Here is a 27,032-nt window from a genome sequence, read left to right as displayed (position 1 = left end):
TGGTGGGGTTGAAGGAGGGCCGAGAGCTGAGATCAGGTAGTAAGGGAGAGCTGACTGAGGCCTGTCGTCACAGGGTATTTTACCAGGCTTTGTGGTCACAGGGTAGTTAAGCCTGTACGTGCCCTCAAGGGGAAAACAGTTTACAGAGAACACTTTTTGGGGTTGGGTTCATGGTACCACTTTCTCCAAACTACACGGGTTTGGAGCATTATTACTTTGACTCCTTCCTTTTCCTTACCTTCTCCACTTTCTGCCATTTACCAAGTTCTGTTGGTTCTTCTATGCCTTTCTATGCTCCTTTACTGTGCTGGCCTCTAGCACCCTGTCTTATGATGCTAGCTTCATCCTCCCCCTCCACCCAGTCCATTTGCTCTTGGATCTCAAGCCCACATAGCCTTGGTTCTGCCACTTCCTAATCCAAAATGTCAGGCAGTTCTCCACTGCCTGGCAGAAAAAAACTGAATTGATGTGCCGCAGGTGAAATCCCCTTCATGAACTACATGCTGCATTAAATTCAGGCCCACTGGGATCTGTTCCTTTCCTGTTGTAGGTCCACACATCATCATGCTTTGCCCGCCAGCTTCTACTCTCTGCCGGGAATGACTTTCCCTCATGTCTGTCAAAACCCCATCCTCTAAGGCTAAGCACAATGCAGCATCCTCCCCACTCCCTCTTCCAGTAGGGACAGTATGGTTACAGATCTCTGGTCATGCCAGGTTTCCCACTGTTGGAGAAAAGCTACAGACAAAAAGGTGGTAAAGCAAGAATGAACTTTGTGGTATTGGATTGGGATTGGAGGTATGGACTCATGGTTTTTAATACACATACAGATAGGTGCTGAAATAAATAGGCTGCAGTGTGTGAATGCTGGGGTTAGAATATACGTGCGTATTTCCCAGCTGTGTCTGCTTAGAGGACCTAGACAGAGTGACACCCCAGTAACAGGCACATACAGTGCTTCTAAATACCACTCTTCAGTAGAAGGAATCAGATCTGGAGGAATTCCAGATCTAGAGGAGAGAAAGTATAAAATGAGCCTGGACTATCTTGTGGTACCATAGAGTAAGGAAGTGCCCCAAAAAGGAGGGGGCTTGTTGTCTTAAGGACACAGAAACCAACTTGAAGGAGCACCCAGTGATCAAATCTGTGGTGGATGACAAGCCACAGAATAAAATACTAATGAGTCCACTCTGATATAAATAAACCGAATAGATGTAAACATAGGGGAAGGAGGGACAGTTCCTTACAGTAGTTCAATTCCTGTAGAAGGAATAATGGAAAATGGAAATCACCATAGGCAGGCAAACACCACAGTACTAATTGTAGACAAAAATGGATGCAAACATTAGTGAGCAAAAGCAAGGACATTTGCATTGCTTCAGAGTATTTCCCCACAAGATAACTAGTAACTACAAAAAGGAAAAATAGTAACTTTATGGTGGAGAAACCTAGTGGATAGCACCTTAAGCCAATGATCAAAGTGTGCCTCCCCAGTCATTAGTCACTGTCTCTTGAGGTGCTGCACTAAGGGTGCAGTCACCTGTGCTATTCCCATCACCTCAGTCTGGCCAGGAACAAACAAGCAAACCCAAACTCAGGGCATCCTACAAATTAATAGACAAGTTCTCTTACTCAAAAGTGACAGGTTATGAAGGTAAAAACAGCAACTGTCACAGATTGGAGAAGACTAAGGCATGACAGCAAAGTGCAATGTGAGGTCTGGGACTGGCGAGGACCTTAATGGGAAAGCTGGCAAATCAGTGAATAGGACCGTGTGAGTGTGAATTTCCTGGTTGCAGTCATTGTGCTGTTAACATTAAGGGAGACTGGGCGGAGGGTAAACAGGAACTCTGTGCAGTCTCCGCAAATCTAAAATTACCTCAAAAGGGTGGGGGGCGGGGACAGCTCAGGCTCAAGCTGTGTTCTGCATTCACAATCCTGGCACCACAACTAGCTAGCTGCATAATCCTGAGCTGTTCCTAGGATTCCCCATCTCTAAAATGGGGGTGATAATAAGAGTACCTACCTCATGAGTTTATAAACAGCCTGGAAGGGTGAACCTAGAACATTTTGTGCCAGAAAATTAAAAAAGTGCTCAAAGAATGGTAGGGACATGTCAAAAGGCCACAGGTGCCAACTTGAAGAAGCTCCTACCAGCCAAATTTGGAACAAATTAAACATCAGAAGCTAAATAATAGTTACGAATTATAATCCACTGAATATAATAAAGCATGAGTCCATTCTGATATAAATCAAAGTCTTGGTGAGGAGCAAGTGACATTTCAAAGTGTTGCCCACATAAGATACTTATTAAGGAGCAACTGCACAGTGAAGTCTGGCAGACATTAGTTTAACCAGGTGACCAAAGTAAATCCTATCAGCAGTGGGACAAGGCGACATCACACACCTAGCAGGAAGAGTGCAATGTCACCTTTGCAGTGCTCGTGCCCAAGACACATAATGCTGAACCCAGTCCTGGGGGAACATCAGACCAACCCGAGTTGGTGTAATTTTCAGAAGCCTGGAAAGACTGAGGAACTGTTCCAGAGGGGAGACGACTAAAGGGACATGACAACTAAAGGCAACATAGGATTCTGAACTGGCTCTATAAAGGATATTATAGGCACACTTAGCAACCCTTGAATAGGGTCTGAGGATTAAATGGCAGAACTGTGTAAATTGTAACTTCCTGATTTTTGATGGTCATATTATAGGTATATAAAAGAATGTCTTTGTAAAAAACATACACTGAAGTGCGATGGGGCATCAGATCAGCAGCTCACACTCAAATCGTTCCAGGAAACAAGTTCTTTATTCTGTACTTGCAGATTGTTTAATACCGTCAGAGTGAGGCTTATCTTCTTCCCTCGAGTCTATAGGCTGCATTCCTTGCCTGGTATTCCTTCGATTCTAGCCTCCTTCTTCCATCTTCAAAACAACAATGCTGCATCTCTCTGACCATTCTCCCACAGTCACATCTCCCTTCAACTCTCTTCTTCTGCTGCCCTCGAATTATTGAGCCCACCTGGATAATCCAGGATAATCTCCCTATTTTAAGGTCAGTTGATTTGCAACCTTAATAACTTTTTACTACATTACCTAATGTATTCACAGATTCTGGGACTAGGATATGGACATCTTTGGGGGGCCATTATCCTGCCTACCACAGTCTGGACAGGTACTGGGGATTTTTCTTTCTTTAGGGGAGAATATGTTTTTTTTTTAAGCAATCTCAACATCCAACCTGGGGCTCAAACTTACAACCCTGAGATCAAGTCACATGTTCCACCGACTGAGCCAGCTAAGCGCCCTGAGAATTGGGTACAGTTTTATTTATTTATTTATTTAAAGATTTTATTTATTTGACAGGGAGAGACACAGGGAGAGAGGGAACACAAGCAGGGGGAGTGGGAGAGGGAGAAGCAGGCTTCCCGCTGAGCAGGGAGCCAGACGTAGGACTTGATTCCAGGACCCCGGGATCATGACCTGAGCTGAAGGCAGATGCTCAACGACTGAGCCACCCAGGCGCCTTGAGTACAGTTTTAAACAGCAGAGGGTCTTGAAATTGAGGAAGGGAGAAGACAAATCCAATTAATGACATGGGGAGTCAAAAGCTCACCCTAAGAAGGGTGGAAAGGAAGACAGTGAAAAAGGAAGGGGGAATGCAGGAGGTAGGCCAGACAGAAGGGCTGAGTGGCGGTACGGAGTAAACTCTTGTTTAGAACAGCATTTGAGGTGGGAGTGGTATGGGTAGATTTAATAGATGGCTAGGTATTCCCCTTCCTAAAGGGAATGGACTTGAATGGCAGACAAATGCTCTAGCATTTCCTGAAAACCAAAGATAATGACAGCAAAGAATAGAAACAGCAGCTCTGACTATACCTTGAAGAGGAAGTAAGGCAACACTGGGGGAAAGGGCTTTTCTCCCTAAAGCTCCCCATCATCAGCTCAGCTCAAAGACCTAGTCTGGGGCGCCTGGGTGGCTCAGATGGTTGAGTGTCTGCCTTCGGCTCAGGTCATGATCCCAGGCTCCTGGGATCGAGTCCCACATTGGGCTCCCTGCTCAGCAGGAAGCTTGCTTCTCTCTCTGCTTCTCTCTCTGTCTCTCACGAATAAATAAAATCTTTAAAAAAAAAAAAAAAAGACCTAGTCTGAACCAATTTTGTGGAGAAAGTAACTAAAGCCACCTGTGTGGCTAATCCCAACAGAAACAGAAAGGTACCGACCAGTTCCATTTTACAAACAGCTTTTGAGAACTTAATTGTCCAGGATGTCACAAATATAAAGTAGCCGAAATGGACTTTTTAAAATTTCTTTCAACTCTTATTTTTTTTATTATGATAAAGTTCAAACATACACAAGAGTAGAACAATGACCATTCTTCTACCTGGCTACAATGGCTCATTCCTACCCCAAACTCCTCTTCCTTTTCTTCCCACTGTTTTAAAGCTAATCCCAGACATACTTCACCCCTAAGGACCTCACCAAGAATCTCTAACGCATAAGTTAATTCCATTAACATCTAAAATTTAATAAATCCCTAAATGTCAAATACCCAAAGTGCAAATTATTCAATTTGTTTTCTTTACAGATGCATTTCTTCAAATAAAGATCCAAACAAGGTCCACGCTTTGCTCTTGTTCTCTCCCTCACATCCATTTCACTTGATAGGTTCTCCCTACTCTTTTTTTCCTCATTGCAATTTTTAAACTATTTTTTTTAAAGTAGGCTCCAGGGGCGCCTGGGTGGCTCAGTCATTAAGTGTCTGCCTTCGGCTCAGGTCACGATCCCAGGGTCCTGGGATCAAGCCCCGGGCTCCCTGCTCAGCGGGAAGCCTGCTTCTCCCTCTCCCACTCCCCCTGCTTGTGTTCCTACTCGCGCTCTGTCAAATAAATAAATAAAATATTAAAAAAAATAATAAAGTAGGCTCCACACCCACTGTGGAACTTGAACTCATGACCCTGAGTTCAAGAGTAGCATGCTCTACCAACTGAGCCAGCCAGGTGCCCCTCCTCACAGCAATTTATTTGAAGAAACTGGTCATTGGTTTCTGGAATTGTCTCATATTCTGGATTTTGCTGATGGTATCCCCATGAACCATACCTTGAACCTCAAGTCTTCAAAGCCCCCAAGATTCTGGTCACCAGGTCACCCTATTTTATAACAATACTGTGAGCCATCTGCCAGGCTCTTTGTATTTATTACTTCTAACACCTCACAAGGTTTGGTTTTTTTGAAAATGTAACCTACCCTCAGAGGGCATGCTCCCAGTGACAAAGCTAAATGATGGAGCCAATATTACAAGTGCAGTCGGCCTGACACCATAGCCCATGCTTTCCCCATAGCAGATGGTCCCAATCATTATATTATGGGATTGTCAATCTCAGCATACACAAGCACGTGGATGGCAAAATAATATTAACAGATAGCTATTCCCAATGTAAGAATCCATGCCTCCCAAAAAACAAAGGATAGAAATAAGACCAGCCAACTATGGGAGAAGGAGCCAACACAATGGCTAGTCTTTATTGGAAAGAAGAAACTTCACAGCACATTTTGAGTAAGTTAGTGCAAAGGCTCAGTGGGCCAGCTGGTGAGGCACCAGCTTGTAATGGGTTCCACAGCTAGGGCATCGCTGGGCCTCGCCTTTGTGCAGCCAGAACCAGATGACGGTACTATTGTCCTCTTCACCTGAAAGGGAAAAGGTGGTTGAAGGCCATCCAACCTAGAAGTGGAGACTTCCAATATTAACCTCCTCAGACACCTCTAAGACACAGTTATGGCTGACATCTTAAAAGAGATCAATTCAAGCTCTCTCCTTCCCCACTTTTCAGATGAAGAAATGAGGCCCTGAGTTTACTTATGGGCTCACATCAGAGTCACTATTAGGTTCTAGCAGTTCCTCTGTCTATGTAGAATCCCAAAGCATAGTCCATTCTGATATATAGCCCTAGTGCCTAAAATGGTATCTGGCAAAGAGGAAGTACAATAAATATCTTCTGGATGAATACTCCTTCATGCTGCATCCCCAGTGAGCTGGTATTACTGATGTTCTATGCCTCTTTACAGTAAGGACAACCTACTTAATTAATGAAGGTTAATGAAGTTTGAAAGGGCCAGGGGACCCTTAGAATAACTCATTTACACATATATCCCCTTTACACACACACACACCCCATACACACAAAAGATCTGAAACATCTTACTGACATCCTGTATAGAATATATTAAACAAATGGACAAAAACATAGTGGTGAGGTACTTACAGATGCAGCCCACTATTCGTTTGTTGGTGATAGATGGGACTAAATTAGGGTCTTCCTTGGTGCCTGCAGCTGCCTTTGGGGCTAGCATATTGTATGGGTCCTGAAAAAGAATTAAGCCATTATGCCAAATGATCCCTACCCTCCAAAGGCTAGTGGTACTGTTCCCACACAAGTCAGGTTCCCTATCTCAAATGCTACCAGAGAGGAGACCGTCCTGATTCCATCATCCAAGACCATGAACTCCAGAGAAGGCACAGAAAGGAGTTTCTCACCAGTCCTTTCCGTGCAGCTATCATGACCTCCCTCTCCAGCCCAGTCGCCTGGTCATCATCAGTAGGAACACCACCTAAAGGAAAAAACGTGAATTATGATGTTGTCTGAATTATCAAGACGAAAAATGCATATACACGAATGTTTACATATAGTTTACAAGCTCCTAAGGGCTACTCAAACACACTCTCCTAAGAACCACTGTCACGATCTCCAAAGTGGCAGCACAGAGTAATCTTTTCTTCCTTCAACCACGGAGACCAATATTTCTACACATTTTTTCTAAAAGTAAGTCAGAGTCCTAGTGGGGTTCATCCAACTTGATGTGAGCGCGGGTCTGAAGCGCAGCTTGGCCTCTCCGCATCCCGCTTGCAACCCCTGTCCCCCAAGGTCACCCGGCACCTCAGTTTAGGATTCTTCCGCAGCGGGGGTCAGTTCGGTGGGCGGCAGCACAAGCGGCCAGGAATAACAGGGAGACGCCCGCCGAGCCTGAGGCACTCAGGGACCCGGAGCAGTCACTGGGGCCCCGAGGAGCTGAACGGCCCGCCCCGCTTCGCTGCCCTGGCACTACCCCGGGAGGGCAACGGCGCCGGCCCCTGACGCGCCGAGCGGGCCGAGTACCTCCAGATGCCATGGTGCGCACCGCGGCGACTCCATTGGGACCGCGGGGCCTAAGGGCCTGCGCGGCCAGCGCTCCAACTCCGCGAAGTAACCTTGAAGCCATCACGCCCGCTACAAACAGCAGCACTTCCGGGAGCAGGCTCCGGAAAGAGGCGTGATTTCCGGGGGAGGGCTTACCCCCCCCCAACCGGGTGTCGGACTTCCGCTTCCTCCGGGCCTCGAGCCCGCCCCAGTCACGTGACTCTGGCAGGAGGCCGGGAGAGTCAGCGCGTGCCTGATTCTCGCTGCCATCCTCCGCTGCTCGGTCCCAGAGGCACTGGGGCCCTCTCGGTATGAAACGTAGGCTTCTGGGGCTTTGCCCTTTACTAACGCGAGGGCAGCTCGTTTTGCGCCCTTGGGACTCCTGGCCTCCTCCATAGAATGAGGCGACCACAGTGGAGTTCCTGTGCGTCTTTCCTGCTAGGAGGCATCCTGATGGAACTTGTTAAGCCCGAGTCTGTCAAGAGACTTGCTGGACCCCCAGATGATTTAAATTTATTTTATTCTTTTTCCCCCATATGACTTACATGTAGGAGCGGGCTCCTGAAGGCCACTGTGTTAACTGTTACGCGGGTTCGCCGGGCAGTGTGAGGCACCGCGAACTTGTTGCATTGGCCCAGTCTGTAAGAACTTGAGCAGGACCTACCCGCAGTCCTAGCATCAGTTTCCTGTTACAGTGGCGCTGAGGTGATGAAGTCGTTGTGGGTGATGAGGTCCAGGCTTGAGGTGGGACCAGGGAGGGGAAGGAGGATTGGGCCAGATTTAGGGCCCCTCCCAGGACCAAGACCTTTGGTGATGTGGAGTGAGGGGGTGGGCTACACCCGGAGGTTATTAACCAAGAAACAAGTTAAGGGACGCTGTTGTGTCCTGACTTGTTATGATTTCAAATCCATGTTTTGAAAGCTTGTTTTGGACAAAGTTGTTTGTGGTTTGAACTTGTTTCAAAAGTTGGGTATTAGGATTTAATGAACTCTCGCCCCTGGCGTGGAGAGGACTATTATGTCCTTGACACCATTGTAACAGCAGTGGGTCCATCATGTAACAGACTTTTAAATATTAAAAACTAAGAGGTTTGACCGACACCTCGAGAGTGTTCAAGGCTACTCTTTCTTGATCTAAATAGTTCTCTGAAGATCTTGAGACACTTTCTCCTGCCCTAGCGAGGCTACTTTTGGTCAGCTGTGGTGTTAAACCCTGCAGCAGTCTTAGAGAAGGGGCATCTGTCCCAGCCTTGGCACTCCTAGGCAGTGGCACAATCCGTTTAGTGATCTCTTCGAAGCAGCACACCTTCCTGCCAACACTGGTGCTCCAGGAGTGAGGAACCTAAGCTGGAAGCTTTATCCAGCTTTTAGTTGGAAGGATTGACCCTACCCAGTGTGGAAAGGTATACCTCAACTAAATTTGGACTTTCATCTCCCCTTTGCCTGGAACAATAGCGTAATTAACCTGTCGCTGGTTTGAAGTATGTTATTTCTTTATTAGCTTATAAAGAGACATCCTTATGCTATTGGCTTGTGAAATATTATAAATTTTAATTCCCTCAATGAACCTGTATTAAATAAATCATTAGTAAAGACAGTCTCAGTCTCTGAGCATAATTTGCCCCAAACAAAATAGGGGAACAAGAAGGGAAGTTGATAATGGGAAATGGAGTCACCAAAGGTACCTGGGCCAGAGTTCTTTGGTTAAAACTGAAAACATCTTCCATAGCTCCCATTGCCCGCAGGCTGAGGTGTGCAAGCTTCTTAGAAGGGTGGGCGTTCAAAACTGTAAACACTGCCCCTCATCAGCTGCTAGGACTTTGTTTACATTGTCAGTATAGCCCTATCTCAGTCTGACTCCATGGAATATGTTTCCCTACCAGATGGAGATTCCCTTCAGAGCAAGAATTATGCTCTATTCATCTTTGAATCCTCAAGTGCCTTCTAGAGGCCCGGCATGTAACAGGAGCAAGTAAATTTTATTCACTTTACTTCTTGGAGAGATTATATAGAATAAGTTTTCTAGGACTTCTCCTGGCCCAGTGAGGTCAATTTGAGGTATTCTGGGGAGGGTTGAAGTCCCAGGTGTTTCCATGCAGGTTATATTTTCAAAAGGACCTGGTGGAGCATTCCTTCACAGGAGCACATTTGGTCTTCATGGGTGCCCCCTCCACCAAGCAAGAAATGGTCCCTCTTCTGAGGCAAAGAATCTCTTGATCCTCTTGAAAGGTGGGTTTTGCCTTGAATGGCTTCCAGTGTTACTCCCTTCTCTTTTAACCTCCAGTGCAACCGCTCCAAATTAAATTGGGAAAAAAAAAAATTCCATAAATCTTAGGAACGTTCCCCAAGAATCTAGAGTTGATTTGTACCTGTGGTTAAATGTTTAATGCTAGGGAAAAAGCATTGGTCTGAAATACAGGTGTCCTGGGATGGAACCACACCAGTTAGCCTGGCCAGTTACTTTTCTTTTGGCCACCCATTTCCTCATCAGTAAAATTGATTAGACTAGATCAGTATTTCCCAGAATTCTAGTCTCAGGAGATGTCAGTAAAAAGGACTTGGGAAGTCCTGCATTTACTGAATTCCCTCTTGGAGATGCACATTCTAGCACATTAAAGGCTCTGATTAGGCCTGCAGCAAAGAATCCTGTTTAATTCACCTGTGGTTTAAGCCAGAGTTTTTCCATCTTCATTGACCCCTCTTTGCCGAGAAGCACCTAACCCAACTCTCAGCAGGCCAGTGAGAAATGCAGTTGTGATGAGTTATGATTCCTTGCTGCCTGACCACAAGACTGGTTCACTCCAGTCTATAAAATGGAAATAAGGTATTTATGCCTAATCATAGGACATTTTTGCAAGTCCTTATTCAGCTCACAAAAGACCTGGGATTCTTCAGACTTTGCAGGTGAGCTCCTATGTTGGACCAGTCTTTAAGCATCCCCACCCACGCCCTGCTGCCTCCAGCTCCCACCACCCTCTGCTCACACCCCTGCCCCCTAATGTCTCCTTGGGAAAGTCTCCCCTACTCTGGCTCCATCATTGTCTTTGCCAAAATAAGAAACGTTCACTGAGTATTATATTTTTACTTTTATAGGATAATTTTTAGTGGTCAAAATAACAGATTGTAATAAGTCAAACATATGATGAGTAAGGAAAAGGTTCAATATTAATGGTTTGTGTTTTTCCTTTTTTTTTTTCTTTCTCTATGCCAGGGTTTCTCAACTTCAACACTATTGATATTTTGGATTGGATAATTCTTTCCAGGGTAGGGTGCAGTCCTGTGTGCATTGTAGGATTTTTAGCATTTCTGCCATTAGCATTCCCCAGTGGTGACAACCAAAAGTGTCTTCAGCCATTGCCATGTGTCCCCTGGAGGGCAAAATCACCCTGATTGAGAATCACTGCTCCATGCTCATATAGACATATTCAAACAAATGCATGTATAAGGGATGTTTCTTTTTTTTAAAGATTTTTTATTTATTCATTTGAGAGAGAGAGCAAGCAAGAGCATGAGTAGGGGGAAGGGGCAGAGGGAGAAGCAGGCTCCCTGCTCAGCTGGGAGCCCGACGTGGGGCTCGATCCCAGGACCCTGGGATCATGACCTGAGCCGAAGGCAGACACTTAACCGACTGACCACCCAGGTGCCCCCTAAGGGATGTTTCTTAAAATATACAGATATATAAGTGAATATCAATTACAAAAATATATATTACCATAAAATGTATTACCTATCCAGAAATGAAGAAAACATTTTTTAATTGGCTATTCATATTCTTATTAGAGGAGGTCCTTTATCTTAATTGACTTGCAGAGACTCTGAATGTTAAGGAGGTTGTATTGAGTCCTTTCCATGGGCCAAGGTTGGTCCCTATTCAAAGGGAGTAAAACGTGGCTGCTGCTTCTTCGAATCGATCACAACAAAGTGGAAGGGGTGAGGACTTGTTCTTGGTTTGGGCAGAGTTCTCACAAGCCTGAAAGAATGGGGTCATAAAAGGGACTTAATCTGCATTTCTGTTGCTCTAGCTGGGCCACAGAGACCCTGACCACTTACAAAGGCATGTGTAGGGCCAATTTTTAATTATAACAAGTGGGGTAAGGGGGAGACAGTTGCTGTGTGCAGGCCTGCTGGGATCCTGCTTCAGCCAGGGACAGCCCAGACCTCAAGGGCCACCTAGGGAGGCCTGAGGAAGGTGTGATAAAGTGGCTGAACCTCCTGCAGCCTGCTGGGAGCTAGGACTCTTCTGGCAGCAAAGCCAGGTCAGAACAAATGAAACGTTTTTGTGCAGATGCCACAAATCCGAAATGGGTCACCTGGAACTGCAGTCAGCATGAGGCCTGGCGGTCGCTGGGGCTCAGAGGGATCAAAGGAGGATTATTCTTTAAGTGTGTGTGTGTGTGTGTGTGTGTGCATGCGTGTGGGGGGGGTGTGGGGGGGATGGGTGTTTTTTTGTAAGAAACAAAAGCACTGGTTGTGGTCAACCAGTGGGGCCGTCCAGGCTCAAATGTGAATTGCCACCCTTCCTTTCCCAGAACCCTTCTCTCATCCCATAACCCTCTGCCCCATTCCGTGGAGCCCCCTTTATTCTTCCAGAGAGGAACATAGGCTCCACCTGGGAAATCCTCATCTTCCTCTCCCCCACCATGCCATCTCTTCCTTTCCCCTCTTCCCTCCATCTCCCTCCATCACCATCCTGCTGGGCAGGCCCATGGGATCTGTTCTTCCTGGGTCAGTCAGGCCCCAATGACTGCCACAGAAGAAATGAGTAAAGGGCTGTTTGCAGAGGGGTGGCAGGTTTTAGGCAGCCCCCAGCGATCTTGAGAACCAGGGACAGCCACCCTGGGCCTGATGGTATTTGCACCTGGGGAGTGCTGAGCAGCAGGAGGAGCTGCTAGAGCCTTGGCAGAGAGGGTAGGGTGGAGGTGAGGAGCAAAGTGACCCTAACTGGCAACCAGAGGGCAAGGGAGCCCCTTGATGCCGCCCATGGATGACAGCCCACCAGGCGAAGAGCAGGGGTGGAGGGGGATCCAGAGGGGCACACAGAGAGTGATCAGCATGGGTCTCTGCCTGGGATGATGTCCTGCTCAATGGTTCAACTACACTGTCATTCCCGGGTCCTTGCTCCATTGTCCATGGTACCCAATGCTAAATATGCCCAACCATCTGTTTTCTGGGTCCCTTCTTCCAAGTTGGCAAGCACTGCCAGAGAAAATCGTACACCACGAGAGGCTTGTGACTGTCACTCTTGGCTGAACCCTCCATGTTGGGAGCTTGGTGGTTCTTTCCTTCACTGTCCTTGAGCCCCAGCCCTGCCCATCTTGTATTTCACTGAGAGTCAGCCTCCCTTCCCTCCTCTTCTTCACCCTCCTCCTCCGTTCCCTTCATCCGCTTCCCCCTGGTCTTGGAGGAACGGGGTCTCTCCTCCCCAAGGCTGCCCCTTCACCTGCTGGGCTCTTCACCCTCTCCCTGCATCAGGCCCCTTCCCTTGGCTTCAAGGATGCTGAGACCCAAGTCTTTCCTCAGGTCAGTGCCTCTTCCATCCACTTCCAGACTTCTGGAAGAACGGCTCCCTCCCTGTGTCTGTCTACCTCTTCAGTGACCACTTACGATGTCACCCAACCTACTGTTTGACCCCACTGTGCCCTGAAATTCTGTTGCTAAGTTCACCCTTGGCCCCCCATTTGTCAACCCCCAGACTCTGTTTATAACCTCATTCTTTTAGACATCTTCCTGTTGTTAGCTGCCTTGTCCTTGCCTTCACTCAAACTAAGCTTCCTCTACTTTGCCTTTCAGTCTCTTGGCTCTTCTTCCTCCACTGGACGTTGATCTCCAGGGACATTTCTGTCATTCAGGCCTTACCAGAGCCCTCGTTCCACTCCGAGCCCGCCCTCCCCAGCTAAACTGCCTACCCCCATCTCCACCTCTCTCTGTTCCTTCAGTACTCAATCAGCTATCCTGCCAAGAAAACCCTTTGTATGGCCCTCAAGGTTCCCCTCAGCCTGGCTGTCACCTACGAGTTCTGTCCTTCCCCACTGATCACTGACAATCCAGTCTTCAAACACACCATTTACATTCATGCCTTCGCACATTCTCTTCCCTTTTCCTTGAATGCTTCTCCTTCTTTTGGAAATGAGTTGGTATTCCAACTCCAACTCCAAGGCTGTGGGCAAATGTTATCTTGCCTGTGAGGTCATCAGACTTCTACCCATGGGGTTGTTATCCCACTTGTGTGTGCTGCTAGAGTACTGGGCCTGCTTCCATTAGGGGATTGATTACACAGCGTAATTACCTTTTTGTGTGTGTTTTGCATCTAGGCAGCCAATGCGTGATAGCTGCTCAGTGTTTGTTGAATGACTACTGAATGGATGGATGCATTACCCAGGACAACTGTTTATCTGTCTTTTGCTGTACCTGGTTATTGAAATTTTTCTTAATTTTGTTTCATAATGTCCTTGTATAAGATCCTACATGAAAAGTTACTTTTGTAATTGAAGATAAGGAAAAACTTTTATTTCCTTCTACCATAGAGACTCTGTATTATATAGAGAAGCATGTAGAGCTTTGTGCCCATCCCCCCCAACACACTTTTATTTCTTGCTTCCAAGAAGCTCAGAGACAGGCTTAATATTCATTCACATAATCACATTAGCCCTTCTGGCCAAAATGTGGCTCTTCCTTCTCTTTGTGGTTTTGACTTTTTTTTTTTTAATCTTTTCTCCAATACCTCTTGAAATCAAACAGTGGAGTATGGAAGAAAAGGTATACACTGCGGGGTCAGAGAAACATGGGTTCAGATGGTCTTGCAACTAGCAGCTCTATAACTTGGGCAACTTAACCTCTCTGAACCTCCAATTTCACTTTTGTAGGGTCATTAAAAATGATTGAATTACAATGTATATAGTGCATGTAGCACTTGCTAGATGATCAATAAAAGATAATTACATGAAGGAGAATAAATGAATAAAATAATTGAAAGTGTCCCTCCAGGCTGGCCGATGGAAGTCAGGGTCCTGGGAAGGAGCCAGGCCAACTTGCCTAAAGCCACTCTCCCCTGGGTCAATCCCAGCTCTAGGGTCACTATTCAAAGGACTCTTGGGAACACAGCTTTTTAACCAGGCTAAGAGATCAAGTCACCCCATAGCATGTGGTTCTGCAGAGCAGGGGTTGAAGGAACAAGAGATCCTAGGAGGAGGAGGAGCCTGGAGCAGGTCCTCAGTTGGCATGACCAGGCCCAGAGGAGGGCCTCTATTGGAGTCCCTGAGCCACCTGAGGCAGCCCTGTTGGCCAAACCTCCTTTACTCTCCTTCCAAAGTCCTCTGGTTATTGAAATGTGGAGGAATGTGGAGGGCCTCAAGGACCCAGGGCCTCAACACAAAGAAGTGAGAACAACAGGTACTAAAATGAGAGCAAAACTCTGGGAGACGTGGGGAAAGACATGCCAGTAGCAATGAGAGCCCTGGGCTTAAATGTGGGCTCTCATACCCCAGTGTATGGCCCTAGGCCAGGCAGGTGGCCTTCAAGCCTCAATTTCTTCCCTGGAAAATGAGAGTAGTCAAAGTGCCCTCCAGCTCACAGTGAAGATGAAACAAGCTAATGTTGGTGGAAGCATTTGTATCCTGAAAAAGGATTATTCTTCTGCAGGCGCCTGGGTGGCTCAGTCGGTTAAGTGTCTGCCTTAGGCTCAGGTCACAATCTCAGGGCCCTGGGATCTCAGGGTCTTGGGATGGATCCCCACAGCGGGCTCTCTGCTCATTGGGGAGTCTGTTCTCCCTCTGACTCTCTCTCTATGCTCTCCCCTCTTCTTCCATCCCTCTCTCTTTCTCAAATAAATAAATAAAATCTTAAAAAAGAAAAAGAATTATTCTTGTATAGGTTAATATTTTCAACTTTGCCGGGGGCTGACTCACTCGGTTTCTTCATATTAAACTTTTAAATGACACTCATTAAAATGAATCTACCGTTTAAAACATTTAAAATGGCAGGAGTAAAAAAAAATTTAAAAATAAAAATTAAAATGGCAAGCATTCTCCAAAGAACAGGAAGGAGTTCAGATGGGATCCTTTCAACCTCTTCAATATCCCTTTTAACAAATGGAAGTCAGATGAATAAATGAGCCCAAACTCCTAGCGGAGCTGATCAAAGGAAGTAAAGGTCAAGAAGCAGTGTTGCTAGGAAGGCCTTCCAACACACCAAGGCCTCTGCCTTCTCTCTCTCACGTCCTGGCCCCGGAAGAGGGGCTCCCTCAGGGTAAATAGGCTTAGCCAGAGTGCCCGCGGTAGCTTTGGCCAGCTCAGCACAGCTCTACCGCCCTCCTGCCTGGAATACCACACAGGAGGACGATTAATTAGCTATTCATGATGCCTAATTAAAAATCAGTGCCCCAGATGAGTAGGATATGAGTTTTAATTGATGACGGGACGGGCTGAGGATGACGAGAAATAATGTGTGTAAATGGCCTAGCTCGGGGGCAGGCAAGGGTGGGGGCTCGACCAGTTTGTCGAGTGTGAATCTGCCAGGGCCAACATCCTCCAAAGCGCGCACACAGCCGCACACACTCACACTCAGCTACACATGCCTAGGACAAACACATCTGTTCTCAAGCAAAACGCGGTGAATAACAATCACGGACAGTGGTTATAAGCAGCGCGCTCTCAACACACAACACGGTCAGTGTCTTTACTTGGCAAAGATCCCAAGTGGTCTGATGTTGGAGAGGCCTCCGTGGGCCAGGGTTCAAATCTTGGCGTCACCCCCTTCTGTCGGTGTGCCTTAGCAAGTGGCCCTTTCCCTCTGGGCCTCCCTGTCCTCATCAGTCTGGAAGCCCTGGTCCCCAGGTAAGGATCCGGCGACTTTACTGCACGTTAAGCGCAGGGCGCAGAACAAAAGCTCAGGGAGGTGAGCCGGTGCTGGGCGTGGCCCGAGGGCCTCTGTGGCAGGGAGCACCGCCCACCCGTGGGCTTCCGGCGCTGCGCATGGCGTGCACGTGGGGGTGCACGTGGCGGGGGCTGGGGGACGCCGGCGGCGCGCGCTCGCAGACGCTGGAACGGCTGTTACCTGCCTAGGTGCAACCTGCTGGTTGCAACGTTGGAGACACGGGAAGGCCCTGGCGGCCCTGAAGGTAGGAACCCGCTCCCCGCCCCAGCCGGGTCTTCCGTCGTTCCAGCCCCACCGTCTCGGAAGCCCGCACCTGCTTCCTTTCCCCGCCTAGCCGGCCCCCTCCTCCAGGCCTGTGCCCGGGCTTCCACAGCCTCCCGGCCCTCTTAGCCCTGCCCTGCCCGCCCAGCTAGGACTGTAGACTGTCCCAAGGTCAGATCTGGCACAGCCGCCCAACTCCTTGTTGCGCTCTCGTGGATTTGCCGGTTCAACACGTGTGCTTGCGTGTTACTCCGACCCGGGCGCCTTGCTGGACCCAGGGCTGGCCCTCCTCTCCTGGGTGGAAGTGTCTCCAAAGCATCGTTCGCTTTGTTGGGACGGAACTGTCTTCAAACTAACTTGAGAATTGGTTTACATTTTGGTTGATTTGGTGGTTTTGTGTGTGTGTGTGTGTGTTTTTCCAGTGTTTCCCTAGGTCACAAAGGGTAGCTGCTATTTTCTTTCCAGAAAGGATCTCTGTTCCCAGCCCATGCCTAGTTTGATGGATGTGCAGTTTATAATAGTGGAGACTGTTTGACTTTTCTTTGTGGATAAAACTCATTTCATCTTTTAGATTGCGAGCTGAGGCCTCGCTAACCAGAGCCTCTGCCCTCACTAAAATTCCTTAGCTATTAAATATTTGTTTAAAAGGATGGACATAAAGCATGGTGTTAGGAGTAAGGCATCTTGAAAAAAGCAATATTCATAAAAACAGGGCTGTTGTCATAGTCTCAGTTAATCTTGGATCTTTTTTTTTTTTTACATCAAGGCTCAAAGCATTTTGGATTCCATAATTATCTGACCTCATGGCTACACTTTAAGACAGGTTATTTTATTTTTCTTGTAGGGAGGAAAGCAAAAGAACAAAAAGTGGGGCAACGTGTTGAAATCACGACGTGGGGCAGTGATGGAGAGTGGGAGGGTTGCAGAGGGAGGCTGAACGTTCCAGGCTTTGGGCTTGGGTTTGCAGGATTTGGGGGTTTGCAGTGGGATGAGATGGGCAGATGGAGTTGCAGTCCCTGGGCTGGATGGGAGAGGAGGGAGCATGGTGAGACCAGATGGCTTCACATCTTAGCCTGGAAAGGGTATGAGTGCGATGGAGGAGGAATAGGTCCTGGCTGGTTGGTGTTGGGGGCTTGGGAGGGAGAGGACAGAAGGAGAAGTGAAGTTTAGATGTTGAGTGTGTTTCCCCCATTTGACTGGGATGGCCCTCTGTTTCCTCCTGTGTTCCTGTCTCAACACCTAGCGCACAGCGCTTGGAACATGTCAGATTAACCAGAATGATCATTTTTTATTGATTCCTGGGTGCATCTGTGTTGACATGTTAACAGCTATTGAAGTTGGGCTGTGTTGTCTTCCTTTGTGTCATTGTTCACTTGGCAGCTTTTTGTCTTCCTTGGTGGCATAGAAAGTCATGATGCTTGGGGCAGCTGGCTGGCTCAGTCATTAAAGGATGCAGCTCTTGATCTCAGGGTTGTAAGTTCGAACCCCACATTGGGTGTAGAGATGACTTAAAAATAAAATCTTTGGAAAAAAAAGTCATGATGCTCTTAAAATTGTGGCATCCCAGCTCTGATGAAGTATTATAGCCAGCTGTGGCCTTGGTCCAGCAATTGCAGGTTTCAGAGTTGGGGACTCAGGCAGAAAAGATGCCCTTTTATCAGAATGTACCCTTCTACTGTCGTTCATTTCTTCTTTGAAAATGCTAATGTTTTCAAGGAACATGACAGAGGGGGTTGATAAAAACAAGAACAACAGATACAAATATGAAAAATGTATTACTCTGTGGGTTGGAGAGAGAAGTAGCTGGTGGATGTGTCTCCCTTCCTGGTAAAATTGGACCACCATATAACCACTGGTAGATGGATACCTTTGAGTGAAATGTGCTTTGCCACAGCCAGGCTTAGCCGCCCACTGGGCAGGCAGCCCTCACCCTTGAGACTGCTCATGACCAGCCAGTCTGAATACAGCTGTTGGAACTGTGGGGCCCATGCTCCACCATCCACTGGAGTCTTGGTGACCCTGAGTCGGCCCCTGGCAGAAGCCTCCCATTGCTGTAAGCTCTCAAGGGCAGAGGCTATATCTTACCCATCCTTGGTTCCCCAGTGCTCAGCAAGATGCCTGATGTATCAGACGTGCTAACTTGGGTCTTGCTGAGTAAAACTGTGCTGGACAAGTTGAGGCAAGTTGTCTTTCTGGTGCTTCAGTCAAAGTCTTCATCTTGCAGGGATCATGTTCTAGGTGAAGGTTTCCTTCTCAGTCCTCAATCATCTGTGCAACTGCCCTGTGAGTTATTGGTTTTGTGAGCTAACCTGCAGAGACCACATTTCTCACCCTTGGCTCGAAGGATGAGCTTTTGGGACTCCGTCCACTTATAAATTGGAACCTGCTTATTTGTCGACTCACTTGGTGACTTTGCTTCCAGGAGCCTCACTAGTTAACCCACAGGGTATTAGGATCTCTATGGATTGATTGTGCTGGGTCTGCTGCTTAAGCAGGTGAGCAGGTCCCAGCCTCCAGAAAGCTAGAAAGGTGAGTGAGAATCTCCTGGAAACAAAAGGGCAAAGTTCACCTTCTGCTTTTTCTCCAGAGAAGACACAGGCTGAACCCCAGGGGCCCTCAGGATCTGCAGGACTTGACCCCTGCTCCCCATTCTAGGTGCTCCTTCTAGAATGAGATGCTTTGAGCATGCAAAACATCTTTTCTCAGCCTGCACCAAGATGGTCTGGGGGTGGTTTGCACAGAAGTGGAGACTTGTAGGAGAATTCCTTTTCTGTCTTCTTTGGCTGACTCCCAGGCTCCCAGGGGGTGGCTGCACTTTGCTTGAGAATGCCACCACCACCAGTTTGCCAGTTTTATTTTTTTTTAATCTTTCAAGGTGACTTTGGGGGTATTTTTACGGATAAATGTCTGGTGATCCTCTGGCTTTCAGTTGGATTTGTGAGAAATCCTGATTATCGCTATAAGATTTTTTGAAAAATTTGAATGTATTAAAAACAAACTAGTTTTCATCACTTCCATAAAAATTATTTCAGGCAAGAATCATGAACAGAATAACACTGTATGTTAACTATCCTGGAATTAAAATTTTTAAAAAGAATCATCAATGGATGGTAAAACTAGGAAATGAAAGTAGGACGAGAAACAGGATATTTACATAATCTCAAAGCATCTTCCTGTAAGACACTGATTAATAACAAAGGGAAAAACAGTGGTATTACAGTGGAGAAACCTGGCAGAAACTGCCTTAACCAAGTGATTAAAATTAACAGCAGTAGAGACAAATCACCATCATGTGCCTTCTGATATGATGTACTGAGAACACAGCATCACATCTGTGTATTCTTGCTCCAAACACATAACCTGAATCTAATTGTGAGGAAATGCCACATAAACCCAAATGTATAGAGTCTACAAAGTAACAGGCTTATACTCTTCAACAGTGTCAAGACCACACACATACACACACACACTCTGACATGCACACGGGATAATTAATGATAAACCAAATATAGTGAAATGTTGACATGGGGGAATTTTGATACAGAACATATGGACTTTTTTTGTGTTGTTTTTGCAATTTGGGGTATGTCTGAAATTATTTCAAAGAAGTAGAAAAGGTTTTCACTTTTTTTCTAATAAGAATTGTGGATGTGGGAACAATTAAAATATGTTATATGTACTTGACAGGGAGAGCTTGACAAATCTAAATGGTTTTTGTAGTATGGTAACATCAAAATTTTGTGTATCCTGGTAGACAGCCAAAAGAAATGAGTATTTATATCCTTCAAAAGACGTGTACAAGAATATTCATAGGAACTTTATTCATAATACCCTGAAATAAGAAACAATCCACATGTCCATCAGAAGGAGAGTAGATAAATAAGTTGTGATGTAGTCATATGATGGAATACTCTACAGTAATGAAAATGAATGAAGAGCTGCAACATGCAGCAATGTGGATGAATCTCATATGCATAATGTTGAGCAAATTATAATCAGACACAAAAGAGCACCAAATATATGCTTTCATGCATATAAAGTTCAAAAACAGGCCAAATAATTGATGGTGTTACAGGCACAGTATTGTTACCTTTGGGGGTTATTGACTGAAAAAGGTATGAGAGATCCCTCTAGGGTGTGAGAGATGTTCAGTATCTTGATCTAGGTAGTACACACACACACACACACACACACCCCCACACACACAAGTTGACCCTTAAACAACATGAGGGTTCAGTCATCAACTCCCTGCACAGTCGAAAATCTGCATTTAACTTTTGACTCCCTAAAAACTTCGCTACTAATAGCCTTTTGTTGACTGGAAGCCTTACTATTGACATAGACAATTGATTAATATATATTTTGTATGTTATCTGTATCACATACTGTTTTCTTACAATGAAGTAAGCTAGAAAAAAAATGTGATTAAGAAAATCACAAGGAAGAGAAAATTTATAGTACTGTACTGTATTTATAGAAAAAATCCACATCCAAGTGGACCCACGTAATTCAAGCCCATGTTTTTTCTGTTGTTTTTTTTTTTAATATTTATTAGAGAGAGAGAGACAGTGAGAGAGGGAACACAAGCAGGGGGAGAGGGAGAGGGAGAAGCAGGCTTCCCATGGAGCAGGGAGACCAATGCGGGGCTCGATCCCAGAACCCTGGGATCATGACCTGAGTTGAAGGCAGAGGCTTAATGACTGAGCCACCCAGGTGCCCCATGCCCATGTTGTTTAAAAGTCAACTATATGTACATTTGTATACATGTGTATAAATTCATCAAGCTGAATAGTTAAGATTTGTGCACTTTCTCTAAGTTACACATCAATAAAAATTAAAATGTGTCTTGTGAGAGCTATAGATCCAAATGTGAATTGTAAAATAATAAAAATTCTAAAACTTGGGATGCCTGGGTGGCTCAGTCGTTAAGCGTCTGCCTTCGGCACAGGTCATGATCCCAGGGTCCTGGGATCGAGTCCCACATCGGGCTCCTTGCTCAGTGAGGAGCCTGCTTCTCCCTCTCCCTCTACTGCTCCCCCTGCTTGTGCTCTCTCTCTCTGATAAATAAATAAATAAAAATCTTTTAAAAAAATTCTAAAAGTTGACATGAGAATATGTTCATGACTTTGGGATGGGGAAGATTTCTTAAACAGGACACAGAACACACTAATCATAGAAGAAAATGTTGATAAATTAGACTACATTGAACTTAAGACTTTTTTCTTTATAAAGACACACCATTAAGAGAGTAAAAAGACTAAGCCATACAGTGAGAGAAAATATTTACAACACACAAAACTGACAGGGTTCATCTTGAGCATATATAAGAATGCCCACAGATCAAGAAATGTTAAGGACAACTCAGTAGAAATTGGGCAGCAGGTACTTTATAAAAGAAGATACCCAGGTGGACAACACAATATGAAGAAAGTGTCCAATCCCATTAGAATCAGGAAAATGAAAATTTATAATAAAAAATGCAATGAGGGGCACCTGGGTGGCTCAGTCGTTAAGCGTCTGCCTTCAGCTCAGGTCATGATCCCAGGGTCCTAGGATCGGGCCCCGCATCAGGCTCCCAGCTCAGCGGAAAGCCTGCTTCTCCCTCTCCCACTCCCCCTGCTTCTGTTCCTTCTCTCGCTTTGTCTCTGTCAAATAAATAAATAAATCTTTAAAAAAAAAAAATCCAATGAGAAACCAGTACATACCTACTAGAATGGTAAATGTTTGAAAGACTGACGGTCTCAGGTATTGGCAAGGGTAGGATGAGGAGAACTGGCAAATGGCATACGGAGGGTAAGTTCATGCTACCACTTCGAAACTATTTGACCTTATCTACCATAAATGAACATACCTATCCCTGTGACCCATCAGTTTGACACCTAGGTACACTCCCATCAGAAATGTGTGTGATTGGGTGTGTGTACAAAAGGCAAGTATACCAATGTTTGTAGAAGCATTCATAATTGTCAAAAACTAGAAACAGTGAAGATGTCTTCCAACAGAAGAGTTAAGCCTATATTCATGCAACAGAGTACCATACAGCAATGAAGATGAACACACACAAACGTAACAGTGGACAAAAGCGAGACAAAAAAAAAATCCATAGTGTGTGATTCCACTTATGCATTATTCATAAAACAGGCAAAACAAATCTGTGGTGTTTAGTTTTGTTTGGGGGACGGAGGGTGGGAGGGCTGGCTGGAAGGGAGCATGGAGAGGACTCTGGGCTGCTGGTAGTTGTCATCTTTTTTATTTTGGTAATGGTTACCTAGGGGTGTTCACTTTGTGAAAATTCATCTAGCTGCATTCTTACCCTGGTACACTTTTCTGTATGCACATTTGCTTTAAAGTTGATTAACTTGATTTACATTTAGTGTAGTGCTGCTTTTGGCATATTGCATGTCAATATGGATTGAATTGTGTCTTCCCCCAAATTAATGCATTGAAGCCATAACCCACAATATGATTATATTCAGAGATGGGGCCTTATGGGAGGTAATTAGGGTTAGATGAGGTCTTGAGAGTGGGACCCCATGATGGGATTAGTATCTGTATAAGAGGAAGAAGCCAGCACACAGTTCTGTCTCTCTTTCCCACAAGCACACCAAGGAGGGGTCCTGTGAACCAGCAGGCAAGTAATCTCCCACAAACCATGAGAAAAGGCCTCAGAAAGAGACCTGTCTTGCCAGCACCTTGATTTGGGACTTTCAGCCTCCAGAACTATGAAAAATAAATCTGTTGTTTAAGCCACCTAGCCCATGGTACAGGCATACTTTGTTTTATTGCACTTTGTTGTGCTGCACGGATAATGCACTTTTTTTTTTTTTAACAAATTAAAGGTTTGTGGCAACCCTGCATTTAGCAAGTCTATTGGGGCCATTTTCCCAATAGCATTTGCTCATTTTATGCCTCTGTGTCACATTCTGGTAATTCTCATAATATTTTGAACTTTTTCATTGTTATTATATTTGTTATGGTGATCAGTGATCTTAGATGTTAACTATTGTAATTGTTTTGGGCGCCGTGAACCTCACCCACATAAGACGGCAAACAATAAATGTTATGTGTGTTCTAACTGTTCCATGAGCCGGTCATTCCCTCATCTCTCTCCCTCTTTCTCCTTAAGGCCTCCCTATTCCCTGAGACACAGAAATATTGAAATTAGGCCAATTAATAACCTTATAATGGCCTCTAAGTTTTCAAGTGAAAGGCATAGTTGCACGTCCCTCACTTTAAATCAAAGCTAGGAATGTTTAAGCCTAGTGAGGAAGGCCAAAATCTCCAAACAGCCAAGTCGTGAATGCAAAGGAAGAGTTCTTGAAGGAATTTAAAATCGCTACTCCAGAAAGAAAGTGAAAGAGCCTTATCGCTGATCTGGAAAAAGTTTGAGTGGTCTGGATACAAGATCAAACCATCCTCAACATTTGCTTAAACCAAAGCCTAATCCAGAGCAAAGCCCTAACCCTCTTCATTCTGTGAAGGCTGAGAGAGGTGAGGAAGCTGCAGAAGAAAAGTCTGAAGCTGGCAGAGGTGGGTTCATGAGGTTTAAGGAAAGAAGCTGTCTCCATGACATCAAAGTGCAAGATGAAGCAGCTAGTGCTGATGTAGAAGCTGCAGGAAGTCATCCAGAAGATCTAGCTCCGATCGTTAATGAAGGTGGCTATGCTAAAGAAGAGATTTTCAATGTAGACAAAACAGCCTTCCATGGAAAAAGATTCTATCCAGGACTTTAATAGCTAGAGAGGAGAAGTCAATGCCTGGCTTCAGAGCTTCAGAAGACAGGCTGACACTCTTGTAAGAAGCTAATGCAGCTGGTGGTTTTAAGTTGAAGCCAATGCTCATTTACCATCCCCCAAATCCTAGGACCCTTAAGAATTATGCTAAATCTACTCTGCCTGTGCTCTAGAAATGTAATAACAAAGCGTGCGTGACAACACATCTGTTTACAGCACGGTGTACTAAATACTTTAAAACCCAGTGTTGACACCTGCTGCTCAGAAAGAAGGATTCCTTTAAAAATATTACTGTTCATTGACAATGCACTTGGTCACCCCAGAGTTCTGATGGAGATGTTCAATGAGATTAATGTTTTCCTACCTAACATCCGTTTTGCAGCCCGTGGATCAAGGAGTAATTTTGACTTTCAAGTCTTATTGCATAAGAAATACGTTTTATAAGGTAATCATTGCCATGCATAGACAGTGATTCCTCTGATGGATCTGGGCAAAGTAAATTGAAGACCTGGAAAGGATCCATCCTTCTACATGCCATAAGAACATTCATGATGCATGGGAAGAGGTCAAAATATCAGCTTTACCAAGAGTTTGGAGGAAGTCGATTCCAACCCCCACGGATGACTTTCAGGGGCTGAGGACTTCAGTGGAGGAAGTAACTGCAGATGAGGTGGAAATGGCAAGAAAATCAGAATTAGAAATGGAGCCTGAAGATGTGATAGATTACTTTGAGTCTTAAAAACTTGGTGAGAAGTTCCTTCTTATTGATGAGCAAAGAAAGTAGTTTCTTAAGGTGGCGTCTACTCTTGGTGAAGACGATGTGAAGATTTTTAAAACATCAACAGAGGATTTAGAATAGTACATAAACTTACCATCAACTAAGCAACGGTAGGGTTTGAGAGGACTGACTCCAATTTTGAAAGAAGTTCTACTTTGGATAAAATGCTCTGAAACAGCATTGCATGCTACAGAGAAATAGCCCATGATGGAAGAGTCAGTTGATGCGGCAGACTTCACTGTTATGTTAAGAAATTGCCACAACCTCTCCAGGCTTCAGCAACCACCACTCTGATCAGTCAGCGGCCGTCAACATTAACGCAAGACCCTCCACCAGCAAAACAGTGGACTTGCTGGAAGCTCAGATGATGGTTACCAGTTTTTAGCAGTAAATTATTTTTTAACCAAAGTATGTACATTGTTTTTTCAGACACTGCTATTGTACATTGAATAGACTACAGTATAGTGTAAACATGACTTTTTTATGCCCTGGGAAACCAAAAAACCCATTGGATTCACTTTATTGCAATATTCACTGTATTGCAGTGGTCTGGAACGGAACCCGCAACATCTCTGAGGGAGGCCTGCATTTTGCTATGGCGGCCCAGGCAGACCGAAGTACAGATACATGTACCGTGCATCATACATGCATCAACCACCTAATTTTCTGAGAATCCATTCTGCGCTGGGCCCTGGCCTGGGCACTGGGATACAGAGACAAGGCTTCGTCTGTGCACTTAAGTGAGTCAAGAGGAACCAAGTCATCAGTGTGGTAAAAATACATGAAGTGTTCTGCGGCTGAAGAGGAGGGGCCGAGAAATGGTAAGTTTCCTCAGGCAGCAATGACACATTTACTCCTCTTTTGTGCTTGAAAGTGCTCCTCCGTCTTGTGCTCCATCTGGAGCGGTGACCTGCTGAACTTTCAGAAACCAGAGTGTGCTGCTTTTCATGATCTTGAGGAACAGCCAAAACTGGAATGACAAAACCCGTCCACTCCGGAGCAGAACAAAGACCGGGGTTGTGTTTCCACACTCAGTGAGTTCTGCATTTTCAGGAGGACATAGAAAGCACTTGTGCTCAGAAAAGAAACCAATTGAAAAAGAGAAAATATCCTTCCCTCCCACCCTCCCCAGTTGCACTCAGCTTTTACTGCATGGATTTGGTCTCAATGCATCAGCAGTTTCTGATTCTTTTTATATTTTATCGTTTCTGTGGACACTGCAACATTTGCTTGGGTTACGGTGGTTTTCCTGTCTTTGGCAAATGTTCCAGACTCGACTTGGTATACTTTAAGTTCCCCCAAAGAAAAGGGTTTTTTAAAGAGCAGCCTTAAGAGGCGCCTGGGTGGCTCAGTCGTTAAGCGTCTGCCTTCGGCTCAGGTCATGATCCCAGGGTCCTGGGATCGAGCCCCGCATCAGGCTCCCTGCTCAGCAGGAAGCCTGCTTCTCCCACTCCCACTCCCCCTGCTTGTGTTCCCTCTCATGCTGTGTCTCTCTCTCTGTCAAATAAATAAATCAAATCTTTAAAAAAAAAAAAAGAGCAGCCTTAATCCCTGCACCTTGTATTCTCAAAAGGCATTATCACTTACAGAGAATATTACTGAGAGATTTTAGTGATACTTTTATTTGTTTTTTCTTTTCCTTCTTGCTTCTTGGTTAGCATCAACAATGTGAACAGCTTTTAGCAGATTTTCCAGCTTCCTGCTGTGGTCCTTTGTCCTTTGGAAGATTAGCATCAGCAGCAGCATGGACCTTCAGTTTTCCTTCTCTTGTACTTTCTTTTTTAAGAAAACAGTTTTATTGAGATATAACTCCATACCATACAATTCACCCACTTAACGTGTACAGTTGATAGAACTGTGCCACCATCCCTACAGTCAATTTTAGAACATTTTCATCACCCGAGAAAGAAACCCTGCATCCCTTAGCTGTCACCCCCCACAACTTCCCTCCTCTCTCCCAAGCCCTTACTTTGCTGGATTTGCGTGTTCTGGACATTTTATGTAAACGGAATCACACAGAATGTGGTTTTATGAGTTGGGCTTCTTTCACTTAGTGTAAGGTTTCCAAGGTCCATCCATGTTGTGGTGTGAGTCAGTACTTCATTCCTTTTTATAGTTGAGGAATACTCCATTATATGGATATACCACATTTTTTTCATCCTCTCAACAACTGATGGACGTTTGGGTTGTTTTCCCTTTTTGGCTATTATGA

At 45.3% G+C, this 27,032-nt stretch overlaps 2 protein-coding genes across 7 annotated transcripts in view; one reads left to right on the top strand and one right to left on the bottom strand.

The window, feature by feature from the left end:
- Window positions 1-5,492: 5,492 nt before the first annotated feature.
- Window positions 5,493-7,315, bottom strand: LOC113937506 (cytochrome c oxidase subunit 5B, mitochondrial). Its single transcript, XM_027621857.1, has 4 exons — window positions 7,158-7,315; window positions 6,539-6,612; window positions 6,267-6,366; window positions 5,493-5,691 (listed from the first exon to the last, which is right to left on the bottom strand). Exons 1-4 carry the CDS (start codon window positions 7,258-7,260, stop codon window positions 5,579-5,581), a joined length of 390 nt encoding a protein of 129 aa, XP_027477658.1. The 5' UTR covers window positions 7,261-7,315; the 3' UTR covers window positions 5,493-5,578.
- An 8,874-nt stretch (window positions 7,316-16,189) lies between these two features.
- The window catches only part of FAM178B (family with sequence similarity 178 member B), a 105,912-nt gene continuing 95,069 nt past the window's right edge, over window positions 16,190-27,032 (top strand). For 3 of the 6 annotated variants that reach the window (XM_027622978.1, XM_027622973.1, XM_027622975.1), the window contains exons 1-2: window positions 16,261-16,292; window positions 25,366-25,641. In XM_027622978.1, the coding sequence (XP_027478779.1) occupies window positions 25,639-25,641 (3 nt within the window). In that variant the 5' untranslated portion in view covers window positions 16,261-16,292; window positions 25,366-25,638. Of the gene's footprint in view, window positions 16,293-25,365; window positions 25,642-27,032 lie in introns of all 6 variants that reach the window. The other 3 variants (XM_027622976.1, XM_027622977.1, XM_027622974.1) reach the window with 3 other exon arrangements.

Source organism: Zalophus californianus, chromosome 8 (assembly GCF_009762305.2).
Source record: "Zalophus californianus isolate mZalCal1 chromosome 8, mZalCal1.pri.v2, whole genome shotgun sequence".
Classification (NCBI taxonomy): Eukaryota; Metazoa; Chordata; class Mammalia; order Carnivora; family Otariidae; genus Zalophus; species Zalophus californianus.
The sequence above is the reverse complement of the archived record's forward strand: the minus strand, read 5'-3'. Positions and strand labels throughout refer to the sequence as shown.

Excerpts from the sequence above, each read along its gene's own strand:
- LOC113937506 (XM_027621857.1), bottom strand. The coding sequence starts at position 7,260 with ATGGCTTCAAGGTTACTTCGCGGAGTTGGAGCGCTGGCCGCGCAGGCC. Across the intron at positions 6,613-7,157 it reads GCGCACCATGGCATCTGGAG|GTGGTGTTCCTACTGATGAT; the intron begins GTACTCGGCCCG and ends TTTTTCCTTTAG. Across the intron at positions 6,367-6,538 it reads TAGCTGCACGGAAAGGACTG|GACCCATACAATATGCTAGC; the intron begins GTGAGAAACTCC and ends ATTCTTTTTCAG.